At 38.5% G+C, this 22,126-nt stretch overlaps 1 protein-coding gene across 1 annotated transcript in view; it reads left to right on the top strand.

Moving 5' to 3' along the window:
- The window catches only part of LOC125790057 (oxysterol-binding protein-related protein 10-like), an 80,733-nt gene that overhangs the window by 33,066 nt on the left and 25,541 nt on the right, over positions 1-22,126 (top strand). Inside the window, exons 3-6 of the mRNA XM_049473171.1 lie at positions 2,758-2,837; positions 3,509-3,577; positions 7,264-7,437; positions 19,854-20,055. Coding sequence (XP_049329128.1) covers positions 2,758-2,837; positions 3,509-3,577; positions 7,264-7,437; positions 19,854-20,055 — 525 coding nt within the window. The remainder of the gene's footprint in view (positions 1-2,757; positions 2,838-3,508; positions 3,578-7,263; positions 7,438-19,853; positions 20,056-22,126) is intronic.

The raw sequence follows: 22,126 nt of genomic DNA on the forward strand, positions 1-22,126 counted from the left end.
AGATAAAAGTGGAACATACTAGAGAACATTGGGGATTAAAATAGAACATTACAGAGATCATTAGAGATCAAAGAAGAACATTCTAGAGATCATTAGAGATCAGTATAAATCATTCTAGAGATCATTAGAGATCAAAGTAGAGCATTCTAGAGATCATTACAGATAAAAAGTGGAACATACTAGAGATCATTACAGATCCAAGTAGAGCATTCAATAGATCATTTGGGATTAAAATAGAACATTATAGAGACCATTAGAGATCAAAGGAAAACATTCAAGAGACCATTAGAGATCAAAGGAAAACATTCTAGAGACCATTAGATATCAAAGTAGATTATAGAGCATTCTACAAATGATATTACAACAACCCTAAATAAGGAACATAATAAGTAAGTGTTTTAATGTCAACAAATTCTAGAGACCAGTAAAGATCAAAGCAGAACATTCTAGAGATACTAAGAGATCAAAGTAGAACATTCTAGAGAGTATTAGAAATCAAAGTAGAACGTCCTAGAGATCATTAGAGATAAAAGTACATTCTTGAGATCATTAGATATCAAAATAGAACATTGTAGAGACCATTAGAAATCAAAATATAACATTTCAGGGACCATTAGAGATCAAAGTAGAAATCAAAGACCTTTAGAGATCAAAGTAGAACATTCAAGAGCATAACGCTGACTAAGAAAATGCAGAGATGTTCAAAGCTGTCATTTGAGTAAGAGGTGCTACTTTGAAGAATGTAAAATAATGTTTTTCTTCAGGTGAGTCCAAACTTTTGTATAAATTGATTTGGATGGACTTTTATGGACATTTATTTGATATATATTTATTTATTTCTCATTATTTAATGAATGGATTGAACACCTGCGTCAGGTTGTGATTGGTTCTCTGACTGGGCCTTATTTACATATCAGGCTCAGTTCTACAGGCTGAGTGAACAGGTTCAGCTGTTTAATATTAATTTCAGTGCTGGTGTTTTACATTAGTGCTCTATTCTCATGTTTATTAGAGTCGTATGGCTGCTAATGACAGCTGCTCTGAGCGTGACTGCAGGGTGATTATGGGTAATTATGTGAACGCAGGTGTAAACGGTACTGAAGCTGCATTCTGGGCTGGGGTAGATTAGGCCGGGTCAGGATGGAGCTATGCGGATGGTTTTGTTCTGTTTTCGAGTGTGTTACGCTTTACTGAGTAGATACCACACTTCATGCTGATGAATGCAGCGTGACGTCAGCTGTGTGAAGAGAGAAAAGCCTGAAAAGAAGCCAAACTGAGTGAACCGGCTCTTACATCAGCTTTATATTGTAAAAATATCCGTATTTCAGTGAAAAAAGCCAAATATCCTAATTTACTCTTTTCATTTTAAACTTAATAAAGTTCAGTTTTAATATAAATGCACCCCGGCTTGCTTCAGAACTCAGCATGCAGTTATATCTCAGGCAGATTAGGTGATACCATATTTTTTACACTATAAGGTGCTTCTAAAATTCTTTAATATTCCCAAAAATCATCTGTGCTCCTTATAATCCAGTGCTCCTTATGTATGAATTCTATCAGTCAGGTATTAAGGAGCAGTTCCACTGAAGTTCCACTGAAGTACAGAGTTATACAGGAGATTCAGTTTAGTTCTCCAGCACTTAGGCTGGAGCAGTATTAGCATAAGCCGCTAACCATGCTAAACGCTAGCTCTTTCGCCATTCAGAGGTGAGTATTATCGGCCTGTAGCCTGCTGCTAACTAGGGCTGCAATGATTAGTTGATATAATCAACAATATCGAGTATTTAAATTTGACGACTACAAATTTTATTGTCGACTAAACGTTCATTTTTAACAGTACCGCATTAATAATGCTTACCGGAACACTTGGGCGACATTAGCTTATGCTAATGCGAGAATGATCATGAATCACAATATGCAAATCACTTAATCAATAATACTGCCCCCCTTGTTTGAACTGAGGGTGAAGCAAAAATCAAGAGGGGTTAGTTACACTTTAATAACACTGGGCATTCCAATTCCATCTCATTAGCGCGACCTACAGTATAATCTGATCAATGCTCTCATGAAAAGGGCATATGATTGACAGGACAGGGGCACTTCAGGGCCAATCAGATTTCAGCTTGGGCCAATGCTACTGTGGCCCCACCCCTAGAACCGCCAGTGTCATCATTGAACTGATATAAACAGGATGGTTGTTTTAAAGAATTGACCACTAACTAGTTGTTTTTGTGAACAAGAACAAGAATCCTGGACCTCTAGAAACTGTAATCATATCGTCTTTAGCAACAAATCCAGGTTCTGTTTGGGATCTGATGATGTTCAGGTTTGAGTATGGTGTTCTCGTGTTGATGCTCTTCAATCCTGCCTTAGACATGGACTAAAGAGTTCACAGTGTAAACTGCAGGAGTGATTAATGATCTGAGGATCTTCTCATACAGTGACAGTCAGTCACCCCTAGTAGTGATAGGAGGAACACTTACAGTGATCTCAGGGATATGTGAAATCTTCAGCTTCAACCTACGAGTGTAGAGCTACAGGATCTACAGGTCCAGCTGTAGCAACATCTGTGGAACCTGTAGAAGCTCCATACCCAACCGTCTCAATCTCATCTTATATCCAGAATAGAGAAACTAACAGAGAACTAGAACCTCCTTTCATTTACATTTATTATTATCCTTTCACTCTAAAATAATGTTTTTTCTCCTTTTCTCTCTCTCTCTCTCTCTCTCTCTCTTTCTCTCTCTCTCTCTTTAGCGGGTGATGGTAAAGAGCAGCAAATGTGGATCTCTCAGCTTCAGGCGTGCGCCAGACGCCTCTCAGACTCCAGTGCCAAGGTGTGTTTTAGTGCTGATAAGCTTTTATAACAGTGCTTTTTTACTTTTAAATGTCATCTGAAACAGAAATGACTGATAAACATTATTACCAACAGACCACACGCAGCTCCGCCCACAATACCTGAAATTAACTCTGTATTACATTAGAATACTAAGCCCAAATAAACATTAATAAAGTCAGTGATCAGTGAGAGTATCTACCTGTAATTAACTCTATATAACATTAGAATACTAAACTGAAATAAACATTAATAAAGTCAGTGATCAGTGAGAGTTAGTGTATACCTGTAATTAACTCTATATAACATTAGAATACTAAACCCAAATAAACATTAATAAAGTCAGTGATCAGTGAGAGTATCTACCTGTAATTAACTCTATATAGCATTAGAATACTAAACCCAAATAAACATTAATAAAGTCAGTGATCAGTGAGAGTATCTACCTGTAGTTAACTCTATATAACATTAGAATACTAAACTGAAATAATCATTAATAAACTCAGTGATCAGTGGGAGTGTCTACCTGTAATTAACTCTATATAACATTAGAATACTAAACTGAAATAAACATTAATAAACTCAGTGATCAGTGAGTGTCTACCTCTAATTAACTCTATATAACATTAGAATACTAAACCCAAATACACATTTTGTTTGTTCTTTTTGTAGGTAAAGAAACTGAAGGACTCTGATGAACATCTGTGTGTGGATCGGTCCACCAGTAACCTGGACACACAGGTATTTAAAACACACAGCAGACTAATGGATGTTTGTCGATGAGGTCAGCCCTTATGGTCAGTGTGTGTATGTGTGTGTATGTGTGTGTGTGTGTGTGTGTGTTTTGTGTATGTGTGTGTTGTGTGTGTGTGTGTGTTGCCTGATGGCTGGTAATTGAGCATTAGGTTAATTCTGCAGATAAAATAACGTGTCTGTGAGTTTTAATGCCATTAATTCTTGTTTTTGTTGAGTTAATGAAGATTTATTGGGTTTAATTATTTCTGTTGATGTGTGTGTGTTGTGTATGTGTGTGTGTGTGTGTTTGTGTGTGTGTGCATGTTGTGTGTGAGTGTGTGTTTGTTCATTATGCCCTGAGGGCAGCAGGCCTTTATTGTCACGGTGCTGTAATAACTGTGTATGCCTCACTAATCACAGGTTGCCAGTTATGTGTGTGTGTGTGTGTGTGTATGTGTGTGTGACTCAGCCATACACTGTTGAAATATCAGACACTCTACCCATCAAAAGTTTGTGTACAGGCATGTTTTAAAGGAATTTTCTTGTTAGGTTAAACGAAATTGTAATTTACTAACGATTATTTAAATAACAATAATAGAAGACCACATTTACCCAAACTTGTCCAAACCATAGAAGAAGCCATAAAACATTCAGTCATCAGATGTTTTACGAGATGAGATCTGCTAATAAACGTTTTAATTATTTGATTGCTCAATTGGTACACAATAAGCTGGGTTTTTTCCCATTTAGAAAATATTCTTTATTAATCTTAGCTAGCTAACATTAGCTAGGCTTAGCTGAAGCTCAGTGCTAACCTGTTCAGTAGAAAAGCAGCAGCTTTGTATCTGTCTTGTAGTCCTTCTGGGCTCTAAACTGTCTCCGTCTGTCAAACACTTTTTACTACAATATTTACTACAATTTTACTACCATATGTTTTGTATCCTCTAAATAGCGAAAGAGCTAGCACTCTTTAGCATGGTTAGCAGCTAATGCTAATGCCGCTCCAGCAGTGCTAGCCGGGGTTAGGAGCAGACTACAGGCCGATAATACTCACCGATTAGCAGCTAATGCTAATGCAAACAAGGTGATGGAGATACAGCAGGAGCATCGTCTGGTTTTTGAGAGTGAAAAGTGCTCTCAGATAATCCCTTTATAATGACCTGCTCTGTGTTTAAGCTGCACTCCACGCTTCACTCCAGCTGCTCAGCCTTAAAGTAGCACTATCGTTAACCTGAAACCCGAGCCTCGGCCAGAGTGGCCTCCATACGCCTGGTCCGGCTCCCCATTAAACTAAACGTCTGAATAACGTCTGAACTGACCTTCATACCTGGAAACCTGACTCCAGGGTCTTACAGCACACTGGATTTAATTTAGATACAGTGGCAGCAGACTGATCTACACATAGCACTGTTTGTTCAAAAGTTTCTTCAAGGATTCACACAGCAGGTAAAAATAGCCTAAATCTGGTTTGTTTTTACCAAATCTGATGTTTATTTTTAGCTGTTCACGCTGTATGACTTGCCAAATTTAAGTTCTATAAAATGTGTATTGTACGTTCTGCTCATTATCCTTTAGAACCAACTAATAAAATGTATAATTATTTAGTGTCAATCAAACTCACATAGTGGGAAATCACTATATTTTTTATGGCTGTTACATATCTGTATTTATTATCAGTCACATACGCTTGATGTATTGAACCCAGGCAGCATATCTTCGCATATGTCCATTGAAAAGTCCAAGTATCTCCAAAACAGCAACTTTAAAGGATAAAACCTTTACAGAAAAAAACTTCTAAACTTTCAATGGAAGTCGATGCGAAAAGAATTCATTTCAGGTCGTTTTGAAGTATTTCTATTGGTTCATTTATCAATAAACTTTGCCACAGTGTAAGGGACAGTTTGTCTGTTCAAATTATGTAGTAAACTAAAAATCCACAAAAATGGAGTGTTTTTCATTGGAAAGGAATAATATAATCTGTAATATGTACTCAGCAACACACAACTATAGCAGCCTGTAAGGAATGACTACACACTGAAGGTGGGTAAGAGGTGGGAGGACACGCCCAATATTCAAATACATGACCAACATCAGGGAAAAAAAAAACCTGCAGAATTGCTCAGTAGACTGTGATCAACTTAAAGAGTCAAACTAGAGTTCAGCTACAATTTGTTCATTTAGCCAAAAGAGTTTATTTAATCAGAACAACTTTTAAGAAGAAGCTTAAAAATATTAGTTGAGGCATTTTAATATATTTAATTCAATATTTTTTTTGCTTAGCTGACTTAAAATCACATTAAGGAGAACAATTTTAAGTTATTTTTTTTTACAGTGTATCAGGTCAGAGGATGAGCTCAGAGATCATTGGTTGTTTTAATAAAGAACATCTTAGCCTTTGCTAAGACATGTTCCTGTTGCCTTTGTGCCTCTTAGGAGGTTCTCCCTTTGATTCTTGGTTCCTCTCAGTTCTTTTAAGTTTTCCTTTTCCAAAAAAAGTTGTGAAACTCTGTGTATAAATCTGTTAATCAGCTTTATATCACAGACTCCGTATCTCCTGATGGTGTTCAGATCACCTTGTCATCAGGGTGCTGCTCCTGTTGCCTGGAGATGCCGTTTCCTGGTGGCTCGGTTGCGTCTCCGTCCTGTTGGCCAGCAGAGTTCTGGTTGCCTAGCGCCTGAACAGTCTGTTATCTCTGCCCACTCTCACTGCAGGACTCTTCCTAATGCAGACCTCGCCACGCTGTGCCCGCGGGCACGAGAGGAGATCCTGCCCAGTCAGCAGAGGAGCACCAGTTCTGAGGAGAGGACTCTTTAGGATGGGTCTTTCCTGCAGACCCTCAGGATAAAATCACTTTATAATGTCCCTCAGTACAAGTTCTGGTTGTGATAAATGGTATTGCTAAGAGGTTGCTAGGTGGTTGCTATGGTGTTGCAATGGTGTCTGAAGTTGTTGCTAGTGGTTACTAAGGTGTTTCTGTGGTATTTGTGTTGATTGCTGTGTAGTTTCTAAGTGGATGCTAGGTGGTTGCTATGGTGTTGGGATTATATCTGTGTTGCTTGCTATGTAGTTTCTAAGTGGTTGCTAGGTGGTTGCTAAATGGTTGCTAGGTAGTTGTTATGATGCTGCTATAGTATCCGTGTTGGTTGCTATGTAGTTTCTAAATGGTTGCTAGGTGGTTGCTAAAGTATTGCTAGGTGGTTGCTAATGTGTGTCTATGGTGTCTGTGGTGGTTGCTATGGTGTTGCTACATGGTTGATTTGCAATGCACAACCATAACTATAATTCATTTATTTCCATTATGACTCTTAAGTGCTGAAACTGTTCAGGAGAAAATGATGAGCTCTGTGTGCGTCTTGTAGTCCATCTAGGCTCCAAGCTGTTTCCCCCTATTAAATATTTTTGCATTTAATTTATTTACTGGTGTTTTTACTCCATCTCTGATCATGGAGTTGTTGTTTTTTTTTTTGTTAGAAGGATGTTGAGGCCACAGAACATTGTGGTCACCTGCTATTGCTTTTGGTGTGTTCCATAGCTGGCAACCCTGTTTGTGGAAATGGGGCTTGTTTTCATTAAATTAATAAAAGTTTTGCCATTTTAAAACTGGCTAGTGCGCCCTCTAGTGGGTAAAGATTCTGTTACACTGAGCTTAAATTAAAATCTCTCTCTCTCTCTCTCTCTCTCTCTTTCTCAGGGGCGAGTGTGTAGTTTCTCTCTTCTCTCCTCTTCTTCGTCTCCTGGAGTTCAGAGACACCATTCTGCTGCTCCGAGTAACATCATCACCATCACCCACACCCACCACAAATCCCCCGCCGCCGCCCGCCGCAGCAAAGCCCCCTACCCACACACACTGCTGGAGGTTAAAGAGGTCAGTACACACCTATACACACACACCTATACACACACTGCTGGAAGTTAAAGGTCTCTCTGAGTTGTTTATGATGTTGCACATGAAACTCTTCCTCTTCCTCATTCTCTGCAGCAGCTAGTAAAAGAAAATAATCTGAAAAACGAGTCGATCAGGAAAAGCACCGTGTCTACATCAGCCCGTGAATTAGTATTCATGGCCCCGCCCACCTCGGCTCGGCATCGACGCCGTCTCGTCAGATAGGAGCTAACAGTGCTAGGGACAGCATGCAGTTCATTCCTGTGTTATTTGTGCGAATAACACATCAGTGTTTATATACTTTACCCAGTAATTCAGAGCTAAGAAACAAATGGTTAGAATTAGTCTATGAAGGAAAAACACCACCAGCCAAGTACAATTGAGACAGATAGGTGTATGTTTACAACAGTTCTGTTTACACTAGTTAAAAGTAAAAATCCACCTGGACTACCCACCTCTGTGTGTGAGTAACTATAGGTTTAAATAGGATCTCCGGTGAATTTGGTGTTTTACAGAGACTCTAAGACTAGGTCAGTGGCTGAACTGCACTTAGCAGTGTCACATGTTGTAAAGTAACATATGACATTGTAAAGACTGTTATTAGTGTAAAAATGTCTTTATTTCTTTTCTTTTTTTTAAACGTTTCTAACTGTTTTTCGTCTCGCTGCCTCCTGGTGTCGCAGTGCTGTTAGCCAATCAGAGGCGATATGTTTGCATGTATGAATATTCATGAGCAAGAGCCGAAATCCTATCGTTTCTCCTCGTCCACTCCTCCACAGGACTAAAGCAGTGTTATACCGGATCACCGGAGCACTTTTTTTCACAAAAAAAAAACAAAACAAAAAAGCTCACATGCTATTCATTCATACTAGAGACACAACTGGACATTTTTTTTAAATGAATAAAAAAAAATGATGCAGAAGTCGAGTGAGTTCTGGAGTTTTTCCAGAACTGAAATATGTTTTAGTGGAACATATTTCAGAATCTGTGTGAAAGATTCACCATGAACGTCTTCTCAGAATACTCTTTAAGAGTGTGAAATGAAGGTAGGCTTACGGGTTTCTGTTTCTGGCGTTAGGTAAGCTGTGTTCAGGTGTGTTTTGATGAGACTGACACCTTAAGCTGTGTTTAGAGTGTGGGTCGGGCTGAGGGGGTTCTGCTGCTTCCTGTCTGTTTATGGAGGTTTTTTAGGACAGACTTTGTTGTGGATCTGCAGCAGTATTTCTGTCAGCCGTCGTCCAGCGTCCGGATTTCTTTATAAACCTGTATGGGATTAGGATACAGCAGCCAGAAGATGCTCAGAGCTTTAGAGCTTCTGTACAGTCATGCTGTGAGGAGTAAAATCCATAAAAAACGAAGGAAAAACTGGATACGTGGAGGATTATCTGATTCCTTTTGTATTTCGATATTTGATCAGCATGAAAAAAAAAGTTTTTCTATGAATTTTATCAGTCAGGTTGTAAGGTAATACACAGATCAGTTAGATACTGTAGATACTGGGTACCTCATTGCACTCTCTGATTCTGTAAGTACTTGGGGTACTGTAGAGTACCCTAAAATATTATTACTGTATTACTGTAGGTTACTATGCAGTACCGTAGAGCACCACACAAATCAGTCATCTCTGATTCTGTAGAATGGATGGGGTACCGTAGAGTACTAAAGGCTTCTGTAGGGTATTTAGAACCCAGTTTATTGTTAAGTGCTAGCAGTGGTGTAAGGTAGAAATGTAGAATGGAATATTCCCATAGGGAACCATGGAGTACTAGATAACTTTTATGTCCTCTATTGCTAAGTGTACATCATTATTAAAAAAATAAATAAAAGTGTCCACTAAATGTAATGTAATGCACTTTTAGCCTCGAAAACTGATTTAAAAACGTGCAACTTGACTTACGAAGTGTAAAACTATTACTTTACTATTAGTGAGCTCAAAATAGCTGGGCTTTGTAACGGAACGCAGACGGGAGGCGGACGTGAGAGCGGGTAAGACAAACTGGATTTATTAAATAACAAATGAACAAACAAACAAACAAGGAACAAATGAGAGATAAAGGTAACATAAACAAACAGGAAAGACAAGGATGAACTTAACTAGACAGGAAATAAACTAAACAAACAAGGAAACAAACTAGAAATAAACAAGGATAAACAGAGAATATATACCGGACAAATAACTAAGTAACGAGAAAATAACTAGAGAAAAACACGGATAAACAAACAACATGGGAAGGTGCAAAGACCGACAAATACAGACTGAAACACAGGGCTATAAATAGACAAGAACACACACGGGAAGTAGAAACACCTGGGGCTAGATGGCGGAGCTACAAATTACACACAGGTGAATGGAAAATAACTGAGGAACACACTGGGAAATGCAGAAACACAGGGAAACAGAGCAAGGGCGTGACAGCTTTAGTTTTTTCCCCTGTTTTAAATACTGTTTTGACTCTGGATTTATAGAACGCAAAGTCTCGCAATTATAGACAGTGGCGTGCAAAATTATTTGCCCCCCTACAGATCTCTTTTATTTTTGCTTTTTTGTCATAATGATATTTTTACAATGATCAAACTAACTTTAAAATCAGACAAATATAACCTGAGTAAAAGATAAAAAGCACTTTTAAAATGAAGAAATATATTTTTTTGTGTAAAAAAAGTGTTTGCCCTCTAAACCTAACAACTGTTAAACTGACTGTGTTTGGGGGGGGGGGGGGGGCAGGTATGCGCTCTCTGCTGCAGTGATGTTAGCCAATCAGAGGCGATATATTTGCATGTATGAATATTCATAAGTAAGAGCTGAAATCCTGTCTGTCTTCAGAGACCACTAATCCAGTGAACTAAAGCAGGGCTAAATAGAAACACCTAAGCACTTTTTTTCACAAAAAAATGATAGATCATACTAGAGACACAACTAGACTGTTTAAAATGTATTTAAAAACGATGGAATGAGATCTTTAATTCAGACACAAGAACATCCTGTTTAAGATCATCCACATTAGACTTTAACTAGACCCTTCATTTAGTTTATTAATCCATTCAGAGGTGAACTTTTTGTTTGTGTGCTTTGGGTCATTGTCCTGCTGCAGAATCCAAGTACGCCTGAGCTTGAGGTCACGAACATATTTTCCAGGATTTTCTGGTAAACAGCAGAATTCCTGCTTCCATCTATTTTGTCTGATACTTAAATTTGTTTGATAATTTGAAAAATGTAAGTATGACCAAGATGAAAAATCAAAATAAATCTGTAAGGGAGCAAATATTTTTTTCACACCACTGTACAGAGTGTGGATTATCCTCATAAAATAATGAATATTATTAACAAAATGCCTCAAAAGATGAATCTCCAGACTGCTGGTAGTGTTGTATCTGATTACCTGGCCTGTTTTTATTGCAGAGCTCAGAACAGTGGGATATCAGATCAGTTACATTTCACCTACTTTCCTCACAGTGGGTTACATTACATAACTCTATTATACATCCAGTATAGCACAACCTACATACCTACACTCTCTCAGTCTAACTCTAAATCTCTCAAACTCTCAGCCCAGAGAATCTTACAATAGGTTCTTAGATTTTGATCTGTTTATTTTCACAGCTTGTTCAGTATCAGAGGGTTTAATATCTTTATTTTTTGGAAGACCCACAGCTAAGACTAAAATAATTGCACACTTGTTACACGGCCAAAAGGCATCAAATCATTATTAAATCATTATTTCATGCACAAGAGTGCACTTAGTACGGTGCATAGCTTCAAAATGAAAACGCAAGTTTCAGATTCTGTATAAAAATAAAGAAATAAAGTATGTAGGAAGATTTGATTTCCTGCACAGAGAGATAAAAATGCTCAGCATCTGGAGATACTGGTTACTGAAAACCTGGAGATGAAGATAAACTAAAAAAGCTACCAAACACCCTGAGACTAAGATTCCTAGAGCCCTGTTTTAGTGATCTATAGCGCACCGGTCAATTGCGTGTCCTACAGCTTGATTTAGGGGCGTGTCGTTGTGTCTTTGGTATCATGAGGGCACAAAAAAATACATCTTGCACAGCTCAAAACACCCAAAAGTCATGTACTTATTCTCTTAATTATTCATGGGTGTGGTTAATTTTGGGCGAAACATGTAATAAACCAATCAGTGTGTCAGTTGCTCATCATTCCCTTTAAGAGTCAGGTGAGCTCTGACTTTGGCGTGTTCGTATCTTAACAGCGCAGCGCTTTTACGCTTCTCAGCAGAGGAAAATGAGCTGCTGGTTGACGCTGTGAAGGTTCGCCAGCAGCTCATTTAAGAGAACAGTAATGTTATTTTATTCTTTATTCTGTTTATTGTTGAGTTAAAAGTTGGGTTTGCGCTCTGCAGTGTGTGTGTTTGAGGACTGTTGTCAGGGTTTAAATCAGTCAGTGGAGCTCCTGTGTTTTCTGTTACTAAGATAGATATAACAAAACTCCAGAAATGGGTAACAATTTAATAGGATGGTCCATTTGATGGCCTCTTTGATGCACAACTGACATTCAACTAACCTTCAACTACATGTCTATTAAATGCAAATGAACTGAAAGGTGAAAGTAAATGATTCTCTAGTGAATATAACCCTACATTCAACTCTAATCCAAACGCTTATCTTAATATTTTAGGATTGGGTTTAGGGTTAGATTTTAAGCTTAGGTTAAGGTTATGGTTAGGGTTAGGTGTAGGGTTAGATTTTAAGCTTAGGTTAAGGTTATGGTTAGGGATAGGTGAAGGGTTAGATTTTATGGTTGATTAAGGGTTAAGGTTAGGGTTAGATTTTATGGTTGATTAAGGGTTAAGGTTAGGGTTAGGTGTAGGGTTAGATTTTATGGTTGATTAAGGGTTAAGGTTAGGGTTAGGTGTAGGGTTAGATTTTAGAGTTGATTAAGGGTTAAGGTTAGGGTTAGATTTTATGGTTGATTAAGGGTTAAGGTTAGGGTTAGGTGTAGGGTTAGATTTTAGAGTTGATTAAGGGTTAAGGTTAGGGTTAGGTGTAGGGTTAGATTTTAGGGTTGATTAATGGTTAAGGTTAGGGTTAGGTGTAGGGTTTGATTTTAGGGTTGATTAAGGGTTAAGGTTAGGGTTAGATTTTATGGTTGATTAAGGGTTAAGGTTAGGGTTAGGTGTAGGGTTAGATTTTAGGGTTGATTAATGGTTAAGGTTAGGTGTAGGGTTTGATTTTAGGGTTGATTAAGGGTTAAGGTTAGGGTTAGATTTTATGGTTGATTAAGGGTTAAGGTTAGGGTTAGGTGTAGGGTTTGATTTTAGGGTTGATTAAGGGTTAAGTTTAGGGTTAGGTGTAGGGTTTGATTTTAGGGTTGATTAAGGGTTAAGTTTAGGGTTAGGTGTAGGGTTAGATTTTAGGGTTGATTAATGGTTAAGGTTAGGGTTAGGTGTAGGGTTTGATTTTAGGGTTGATTAAGGGTTAAGGTTAGGGTTAGATTTTATGGTTGATTAAGGGTTAAGGTTAGGGTTAGGTGTAGGGTTTGATTTTATGGTTGATTAAGGGTTAAGGTTAGGGTTAGGTGTAGGGTTTGATTTTAGGGTTGATTAAGGGTTAAGGTTAGGGTTAGGTGTAGGGTTTGATTTTATGGTTGATTAAGGGTTAAGGTTAGGGTTAGGTGTAGGGTTAGATTTTAGGGTTGATTAAGGGTTAAGGTTAGGGTTAGGTGTAGGGTTTGATTTTATGGTTGATTAAGGGTTAAGGTTAGGGTTAGATTTTAGGGTTGATTAAGGGTTAAGGTTAGGGTTAGGTGTAGGGTTTGATTTTATGGTTGATTAAGGGTTAAGGTTAGGGTTAGGTTTAGGGTTAGGTTCTATTTTGAATCTTTTACATTCAACATAGGGTTAAGTTCAATTTACAAGGACACCAAGAAATTCAGGATGAAGATATCAATCAAATTTCGACAATGGTCCTTAATCAAGTCAAGATGAAATTACCCCCTATATTAGAATGAAGATACCCAGTGTATTTGCTAAGATGATGGGTATATTCACAATGTCTTTGTTTCAAAATGAAGCTACCCAGCCTCTTATGACAAATATATACAATGACAATATACAATTTTCTTTAAGATGAAGATACACCCAGTTTTGAAAAGATATCCAGCAAACCGAGGACACTGTACATACTGTAGAATATAAAATAGAGTACAATGTATTTCTGTAGAGTACTCACTGATTCTGTAAAATAGATGGGGTACTCTGGAGGAACTTAAGCCCTAACCGGATAGGATTATTATCTCAGGGGGTTCTGGGGTCATTTTCTCTTTTATGTTTTTTTTATCCTCTGTGATTTTATTCCCGTCCACAACGATCATGTACGTGTTTTTCTCAGATCTCCTCTGAGATAAAAAATTACAGGCTAAATTATCTACTGTTGTTCTCTGATTTCCTGTAATCGTGGTCCTCCGGTAATTTTAGTCCCGTCCGGACGCACATCTCTGAGTTTCTTCTCTTCGCATTTAATAAAACAGCTATTTGTCCACTGCCGTGCACCGTAATTACACTTCGGGCTTATCGTGGTTTCCACAGAGATCCACGTTAAAAACACAACAGTGAGTGGAAATGGAGGAGCTACTGAACGCTGTGATGTTATATGATCGAGAGAAAAAGCCTAAAAACTCACTTGCAGTCCGGATGCAGGAGTTTTATCATTGAGTAGAAGTCAGAAATATTTTTTTCACAGACATCCCCCCTGAGAAACTGATAATTTGAGTATCTTCACCTTGAATCTTTGTGTATCTTTGTTTGGAGATGAAGATATTCAACATCTGGAGGGAAATATTCCCAGCATCTGTAATGTGAAGGATACCCAAAGGTTTGAGATGATTTCTGGTACTATTAGTGGATCTCAAAAAATTTGAATATCATTGTAAAGTTACTTTATTTCAGTAATTCAGTTAAAATATGAAACTCATATATTATATAGATGAATTAAACACAGAGTGATCTATTTTAAGCATTTATTTATTTTATTAAAGCCCAAAAATCAGTCTCTCAGAAAATTAGAATATTATATAATAAGACCAATTGGTACTTTTGGCAGTGTGGGCAGTGTGCCAAGTCCTGCTGGAAAATGAAATCCTGATCAGAGGGAAGCTGTAAGATATGAAGTGCTGTAAGATTTTGTAGGAAAACAAAACTGCACTGACTTTAGACTTGATAATAAAACACAGTGGATCAACAGCAGCAGATCACATGACTCTCCAAACCATCACTGATTGGTGGAAACTTCACACTAGACCTCGAGCAGTTTGGACTGTGTGTCTCTCCACTCTTCCTCCAGACTCTGATCCCTTTATTTACTTTAAATGAAATGTAAAATCTACTGATGATCAGTGATGGTTTGGTTGATTTAAAATGATTAATTGTAATATTAAGACCTGATTAATCTGATATATAAAGATAAAGTCTGTTCCTTTAAACTTGTTTATTTAGCCACAAAAGCAGCTTTAAATAATGAAATATCAGTTTTTGAGGAGCTTGTCACACTTTCAGCTCTCAGACAACAGAGCACACTGTGACCAGCCCCGCGGTGACTACACACACACACACACACACACACACACACACACACACACACTCACCACAGTCTCTACCTTTACCCTGGTGACTCATACATCAGGGTGTATTTGTGGTGACACAGAAGCAGCACTCTCACAGATGAAAGGCATGAGTGTGTGAGTGTGTGTGTGTGTGTGTGAGAGTGTGTGTGTGTGTATACGGTAGTAGATCTGAATGTACTGATGAAGTTTTAGCTGTAATTAAATGTTTAGTTCAGGCTTTAGAGTCACGACTGAATCTGCATGCAGACAGCAGGTGTGTGTCTGTGAAAGACGCATTTCGATGCTCATTGCTATCTTACACCTCATCAACAGTTTGTTTTCATGCATTGCGCACACATGGACTTCAGTCATATATTAACGCTGATGGACGTGGTGGTCTGGAAGTAAAGTATGTGCAGGTACATTTCTGGTGAGTTTCTGTCTTGGTGGCTGATTAAAACCCTGACAACAGTCAACAGTCAGGAAACACTTCTCCCAGAGCCTTCAGCATTTAACTATAAAATATAATATACTTAAAAATCTGCACGGTAACTATAATTTATTATTAGTTATATTTATTTCTGACAGTTATAAGGATTTAAATTTATGTTCAGTACATGGACTTAATAATTGTAGCTTAATATAATAGATATACAAATTTTGCTGTTTGAGAATTTTAACAGATAATTATTCTCACTCATTCTCTCATATTCTCTCTCAAATAAAAAATTAAAAGAGAGAAGCTCTTCGACTGAACATAAATGTATTTTATTTCACTACGCTATTATTTAACTGAAAATGACTTTTATATGTTTTATATTTGAAAAACATTAAAGCACATTGCCGCCACGCTCTCACATCTTGCGCTGCTCATTAGTTTTTCAACATTTTAGAGTTAAATTTACGATAAAGCTAAATGTTCGCTTTATAGTAGTTTCTTACAACTAGGTTACATTTATTAAAATATTAAATATATTAATTCATTAATTTTGCTGGATATCCGTGTTTGCTGTTTTATATAGAGCTTTAATTAGAACCTAATTCAATCAAATCCTCAGAGCTACAGTTGTGGTCAAAAGTTTACATACACTTGTAAAAAAACATAATGTTATGGCTGTCTTGAGTTTTCAATAAGTTCTACAACTCTTATTTTTCTGTGATAGAGTGATCGGAACACATACATGTTTGTCACAAAAAACAGTCATAAAATTTGGTTCTTTCATAAATTTATTATGGGTCTGCTGAAAATGTCACCAAATCTGCTGGGTCAAAAATATACATACAGCAACAAAATTTGTCAATTTTGGTGATGTAGCGAGTTGTGTCAATCAAATTAGCTTCATGTCATGGCCTCTTCACTTCTTGTAAGTGATTCTGATTGACTACAGCTGTTGACTTCTCATGAGCCCATTTAAATAGGGCTCATTTGACCCAGTGATTAGACTCAGCTACAAAAGCTACAATGGGAAAGTCAAAGGAACTCAGTGTGGATCTGAAAAAGCGAATTATTGACTTGAACAAGTCAGGGAAGTCACTTGGAGCCATTTCAAAGCAGCTACAGGTCCCAAGAGCAACTGTGCAGACAATTATACGCAAGTATAAAGTGCATGGAACAGTTGTGTCACTGCCACGATCAGGAAGAAAACGCAAGCTATCACATGCTGCCGAGAGGAGATTGGTCAGGATGGTCAAGAGTCAACCAAGAATCACCATGAAGCAGGTCTGCAAGGATTTGGAAGCTGATGGAACACAGGTGTCAGTCTCCACAGTCAAGCGTGTTTTACATCGCCATGGACTGAGAGGCTGCCGTGCAAGAAAGAAGCCCTTGCTACAGAAAAGGCACCTTAAGACTCGGCTGAAGTTTGCTGCTGATCACATGGACAAAGATAAAACCTTCTGGAGGAAAGTTCTCTGGTCAGACGAAACAAAAATTGAGCTGTTTGGCCACAACACCCAGCAATATGTTTGGAGGAGAAAAGGTGAGGCCTTTAATCCCAGGAACACCATGCCTACTGTCAAGCATGGTGGTGGTAGTATTATGCTCTGGGGATGTTTTGCTGCCAGTGGAACTGGTTCTTTGCAGAAAGTAAATGGGATAATGAAGAAGGAGGATTACCTCCAAATTCTGCAGGAAAACTTAAAACCATCAGCCCGAAGGTTGGGTCTTGGGCGCAGTTGGGTGTTCCAACAAGACAATGACCCAAAACACACATCAAAAGTGGTAAAGGAATGGCTAAACCAGGCTAGAATTAAGGTTTTAGAATGGCCTTCCCAAAGTCCTGACTTAAACCCCATTGAGAACATGTGGACAGTGCTAAAGAAACGGGTTCATGCAAGAAAACCATCACATTTAGCTGAACTGCACCAATTCTGTCAAGAAGAGTGGTCAAACATTCGACCTGAAGCTTGCCAGGAGCTTGTGGATGGCTACCAAAAGCGCCTAGTTGCCGTGAAAATGGCCAAGGGACATGTAACCAAATACTAATGTTGCTGTATGTATATTTTTGACCCAGCAGATTTGGTGACATTTTCAGCAGACCCATAATAAATTTATGAAAGAACCAAATTTTATGACTGTTTTTTGTGACAAACATGTATGTGTTCCGATCACTCTATCACAGAAAAATAAGAGTTGTAGAACTTATTGAAAACTCAAGACAGCCATAACATTATGTTTTTTTACAAGTGTATGTAAACTTTTGACCACAACTGTATGCTCTGAAATCTATTCCATGCAGTCTTTTCTGTAAATTAAAGACAGTTAAACTCTTTCAGTACCCTTGATTTCAGTAGAAACCTTTTGAATAAGCAGGTGTCCCAATACTTTTGGACCCTTTAGTTTACATTAAGGCTTGTCAAAAGTCACGGGACAGCAGTATGTGTCAGGCTTGGAAATGAGTGAACACTGTGCCATTGTGCTCATGGCAAGGCCAGGTGAATTATGGAGTTACAGTGGCTTTTAAAAGTATTCATACCCCGTTAATTGTTGCACATTTTGTCACCTTAATTCCACAAACTTAAATGTATTTTATTAACATTTTAAGTGATAGACCAACACAAAATAGCACATAATTGTCAAAAATGTAATTAAATTAAAGTCTGAGAAGTTCACTCCTGTATCAATTTATTATTATAGCTGTAAGTGCTTTGGGGTTTGTCTCTACCAGCTTTGATCATCTATAGATTTTATAGATTTTTCCTCATTCTTCTTTATAAATCAGCTGAAGATCAGTCAGGTTGGATGGAGAGTGTTGGTCTGTGAACAGCAGTTTTCATTTCTCTCCACAGAAGATCAATGAGATTTAAGACTGGATCATTCTAACACATGAATATTCTTTAATCTAAATCATTAAATCATTCCACTGTAGCTCTGTTTAGCTGTATGTTTAGGGTCATCGTCTTGCTGGAAGATCTCAAGTCTTTTACAGCCTCCAACAGCTTTTCTTCTTCCAGGATTGTTCTGTATTTATTTATCTCCATCCATCTTCCCTCCATCAACTCTGACCAGCTTCCTAAATCTGTCCCTGCTGAAGAAAAGCATATCCTCACAGCATGATGCTGCCACCACCATGTTTCACAGTGTAGTGGGGATCAGGGTGTGTTCAGGGTGATGAGAAGTGTTACTTTCCCGCCATACATAGTGCTTTGCATTTAGGCTGAAAAATGTAACTTTGGTCTGATCTGACCACAGAACTACAAACTGCAAACAGCACTTCTTACGTCTTTCTTTCAACAATGGTTTTATTCTTGACGCTCTTCCATAAAGATCAGATTTGTGGAGAGCAGGACTTATAGTTGTCTTGTGGACTGTAGATTCTCCTGATCCACCTGAGCTATGGATCTCTGCAGCTCCTCCAGAGTGACCATGGGTCTCTTGGCTACTTCTCTGAGCAGTGCTCTTCTTGCTAGATCTCTCAGTTTGTCTGGATCATGGCCATGTCTTATTGGTAGGTTTGTAGAAACAGTTGTAGAATATTTTTTTTTAGGTTCATTGTTTTTTGGATGATGAATTGATGGAACAGAGCTGCTTGGGATGTGTTTTTATAATCTAACCCTGCTTTAATCTTCTTCTCCACAACTTTATCTCTGATCTGTCTGGTAAGTTCTTTGGTCTTCATGATGCTGTTTGCTCACTAGTGTTCACTAACAAACCACTGAGGCCTTCACAGAACAGCTGTATTTATACTGAGACTAAATTACACACAGCTGCATTAACTCTATTAAATAATTAAGTTAAGACTTCTGAAGCCGATTGATTGCACTGATTGATTTTATTTAGGGGCTTCAGAGTAAAGGGGGCTGAATACTTTTGCAAGCCACTGTATGGGGGTTGTAGTTGTCACACCCCAGCCTGTGCCTTATGTGTCTTATGTTTTTCGTTTTTTGGTTCCATGTGCTCCTGTCCTCTGTTCTTTGGTGTTCCCACCTGTCCCATTTTTTACCCTGTCCCCTCGTTTCCTTCCCCAGGTGTTTCCTGTTTCCCAGTTTGCATATATACCCCACTTGTTCCAATGTTCTCGGTTGTGCTTTGCGTTTGATTCCCGCCTCTGTGTTTTTCCCTGTCAATTTAAAACCTGCATTGGCACACTGATTGGTTTATTTTACGTTATGCCCAAAATGAATTGATTAATGATTAATTAAGTCAATTAGTACATGTCTTTTGCACGCCCTAAATCCAGCTGCAAATAGGGCCCTAATTGGTGGTTCTTTGTTTGTTTTTAAGACATCGAAAAATGAACGTAACTTTCATTTGCATCCAGCCTCCAATGTGTTACAGCATTGAGTCTTTTAACATGTTGTTCCCACCAGATAAATCTCTCTATCTCTCTCTCTGCAGGTGATGTCCCAGGCCGAGGCCCGTCAGAAGACCCTGGTGCAGTCTATAGACGGTTTACCCCGCAGAGGCTCGGTGTCCTGTCTGGATCAGGACCTCCTGCTGCTCAAAGCCACTTCAGCCGCCACCCTCAGCTGCCTGGGGGAGTGCCTGAGCATACTGCAGCACAGCCACGCCCACAGCCACGCCCATAACTCCACCTCTGGTGAGTCCGACACGGACCCTGTAAAGACTCTGGGCCCCCAGGGGCCCTCGCTCAGCCCTGATTGCGAGGCTGAGAAGGGCCTGGGTGAGATAGACTGTGGCCCCTGCCCGTACATCACGGGCCCCGTGCAACTCAACATGTGCAACAAGTGTTGCTGAAGGGGTTGTTCTTTCTTTCTTTCTTTCTTTCTTTCTTTCTTTCTTTCGTTCGTTCGTTTGTTTTTTGATGTTTGTTGCATGTTTTTCAGGGTGTGAATCTCCAGAATTAGTGTATCTGATTCCAGTTCTGCAGGAAATCATACAATATATGATTTTTTTAAATATTGAAATTTTAAAATCATCTTAAAATATACATTAAATGCACTAAATCCACTATCCAAATGTTAGGTTTTTGTATTGTGTTGCAGTAACACTTCAGTGTGGGCGGGGCATTATAACGCCATTTTTTGGCCTTAATACATCAATAGTCAGATATGAACCTGATAATTATTATTACTACATTTAGTATTACTTTTATTTTGGGATGTTCTGCTCATATCGCTAAGCTGTTAGTGTTCCTCGTATCACTACTATAAGGAACATCGGATTTTAAGGCGCACTGTGCAACACTAGTACGGAACAGGGGTGTTTTCATGTTCCCTTTCTAATTCAGCAGGCCTCGTCACTGAGTGGTTAGCGGCTAATGCTAGTACTGCTCAAGCTGTGCTAGCCAGGGTTAGCAGCAGGCTACAAGCTGATAGTACTTACCTCTGAACGGCAAAAGAGCTAGCGCTTAGCACGGTTAGCAGCTAATGCTGCTCCAGCAGTGCTAGCCAAGGTTATCAGGAGGCTACAGGCTGATAAACCTCACCTCTGAACAGTGAAAGAGTTAGAGATTAGCATGGTTAGCGGCTAATGCTAATGCTGCTTCAGCAGTGCCAACCGGGGTTAGCACCAGGCTACAGGCCGGTAATATCTCTCTAAATGGCGAAAGACAGACAAAGGCATGGGCCATGCGTAACCCCCCACTTAGTACACACACATGAACACACAGCAGCACAAACCCAACTTTCACATTAAAAATTAAACACACCCACGATTAATTAAGAGAATTAATACATTACTTTTGCTTTACAATTTCGAGCTGAGCAAGGTGTACTTTTCCCGTCTTTACGATAGCAAAGACACACTGACACTGACCCTAAATCAAGCTACAGGGCTTAAATATAATGAAGTGTTACTGTCTGTACAGTTATTTAGGAATTGATTCAGTGCAACATGAAAGTTCATGTTTTTAGTTAATCTTAAGTATTTTAATACAAATCAGGATTATTTTATACATAATATATTTAATAATGTACAGAACTCTCCAACATGCCTACAATACTGCAAATGCATGTATTGTTTTTTATTGAGAAAAGAAAAAATATATATTAAATAGTATAATAGAATAATAAATCAGTGCTGTTCTGTAGGCTGCAGAGCGTTTTGGCTGAGTATATACTGAATGAAATTAAATGAAATTAACTGCAAATGACAGATTGATTTTGGTACGAAAATCGATGCAGTTGAATTTCCACCCTCAGACTGATGCATCACTGTGATTGGATGCATCTGTACACCCCCTACATGTTGTTTCTGTTGGGTATTTTTACTGTCGTTTGTGTTACTGTTGTATTTTGCCCATCTGTGAGTGTGTTTTCAGTCTACTGTATTGTTTTATTTGTGTCGTCTGCCATATTGTATCATTTTTACTCAGCACTGTGTGACTAAAGGGCTAAATATCTCACAGCCTGTCAGTGCATGTCAGCTGTGTGTGTGTGTTTAGAGTGTGTGTGTGTGTGTGTGAGTACATTAATCTGCTGCACTTGGTTTCCAGTGCTGGAGTTTCCACATGCCAAAGAACACACAGTGGTGCCTGCTCATTTCCTGTTATCGACATAGAAAAAATTATCCAATAAAACATCTCAAATTTAAACCTGGCTTTAAAAGTGGCTTTCTTAACTCCTTTTAACCTGTTATTCATGCATGCGTTACAAAAGATACTTTAATTGTTACTGAAAAGCTTTAATGGCAAATGACTTATATCTAAA

This window comes from Astyanax mexicanus, unplaced genomic scaffold (genome assembly GCF_023375975.1).
Source record: "Astyanax mexicanus isolate ESR-SI-001 unplaced genomic scaffold, AstMex3_surface scaffold_34, whole genome shotgun sequence".
NCBI classification, from domain to species: Eukaryota; Metazoa; Chordata; class Actinopteri; order Characiformes; family Acestrorhamphidae; genus Astyanax; species Astyanax mexicanus.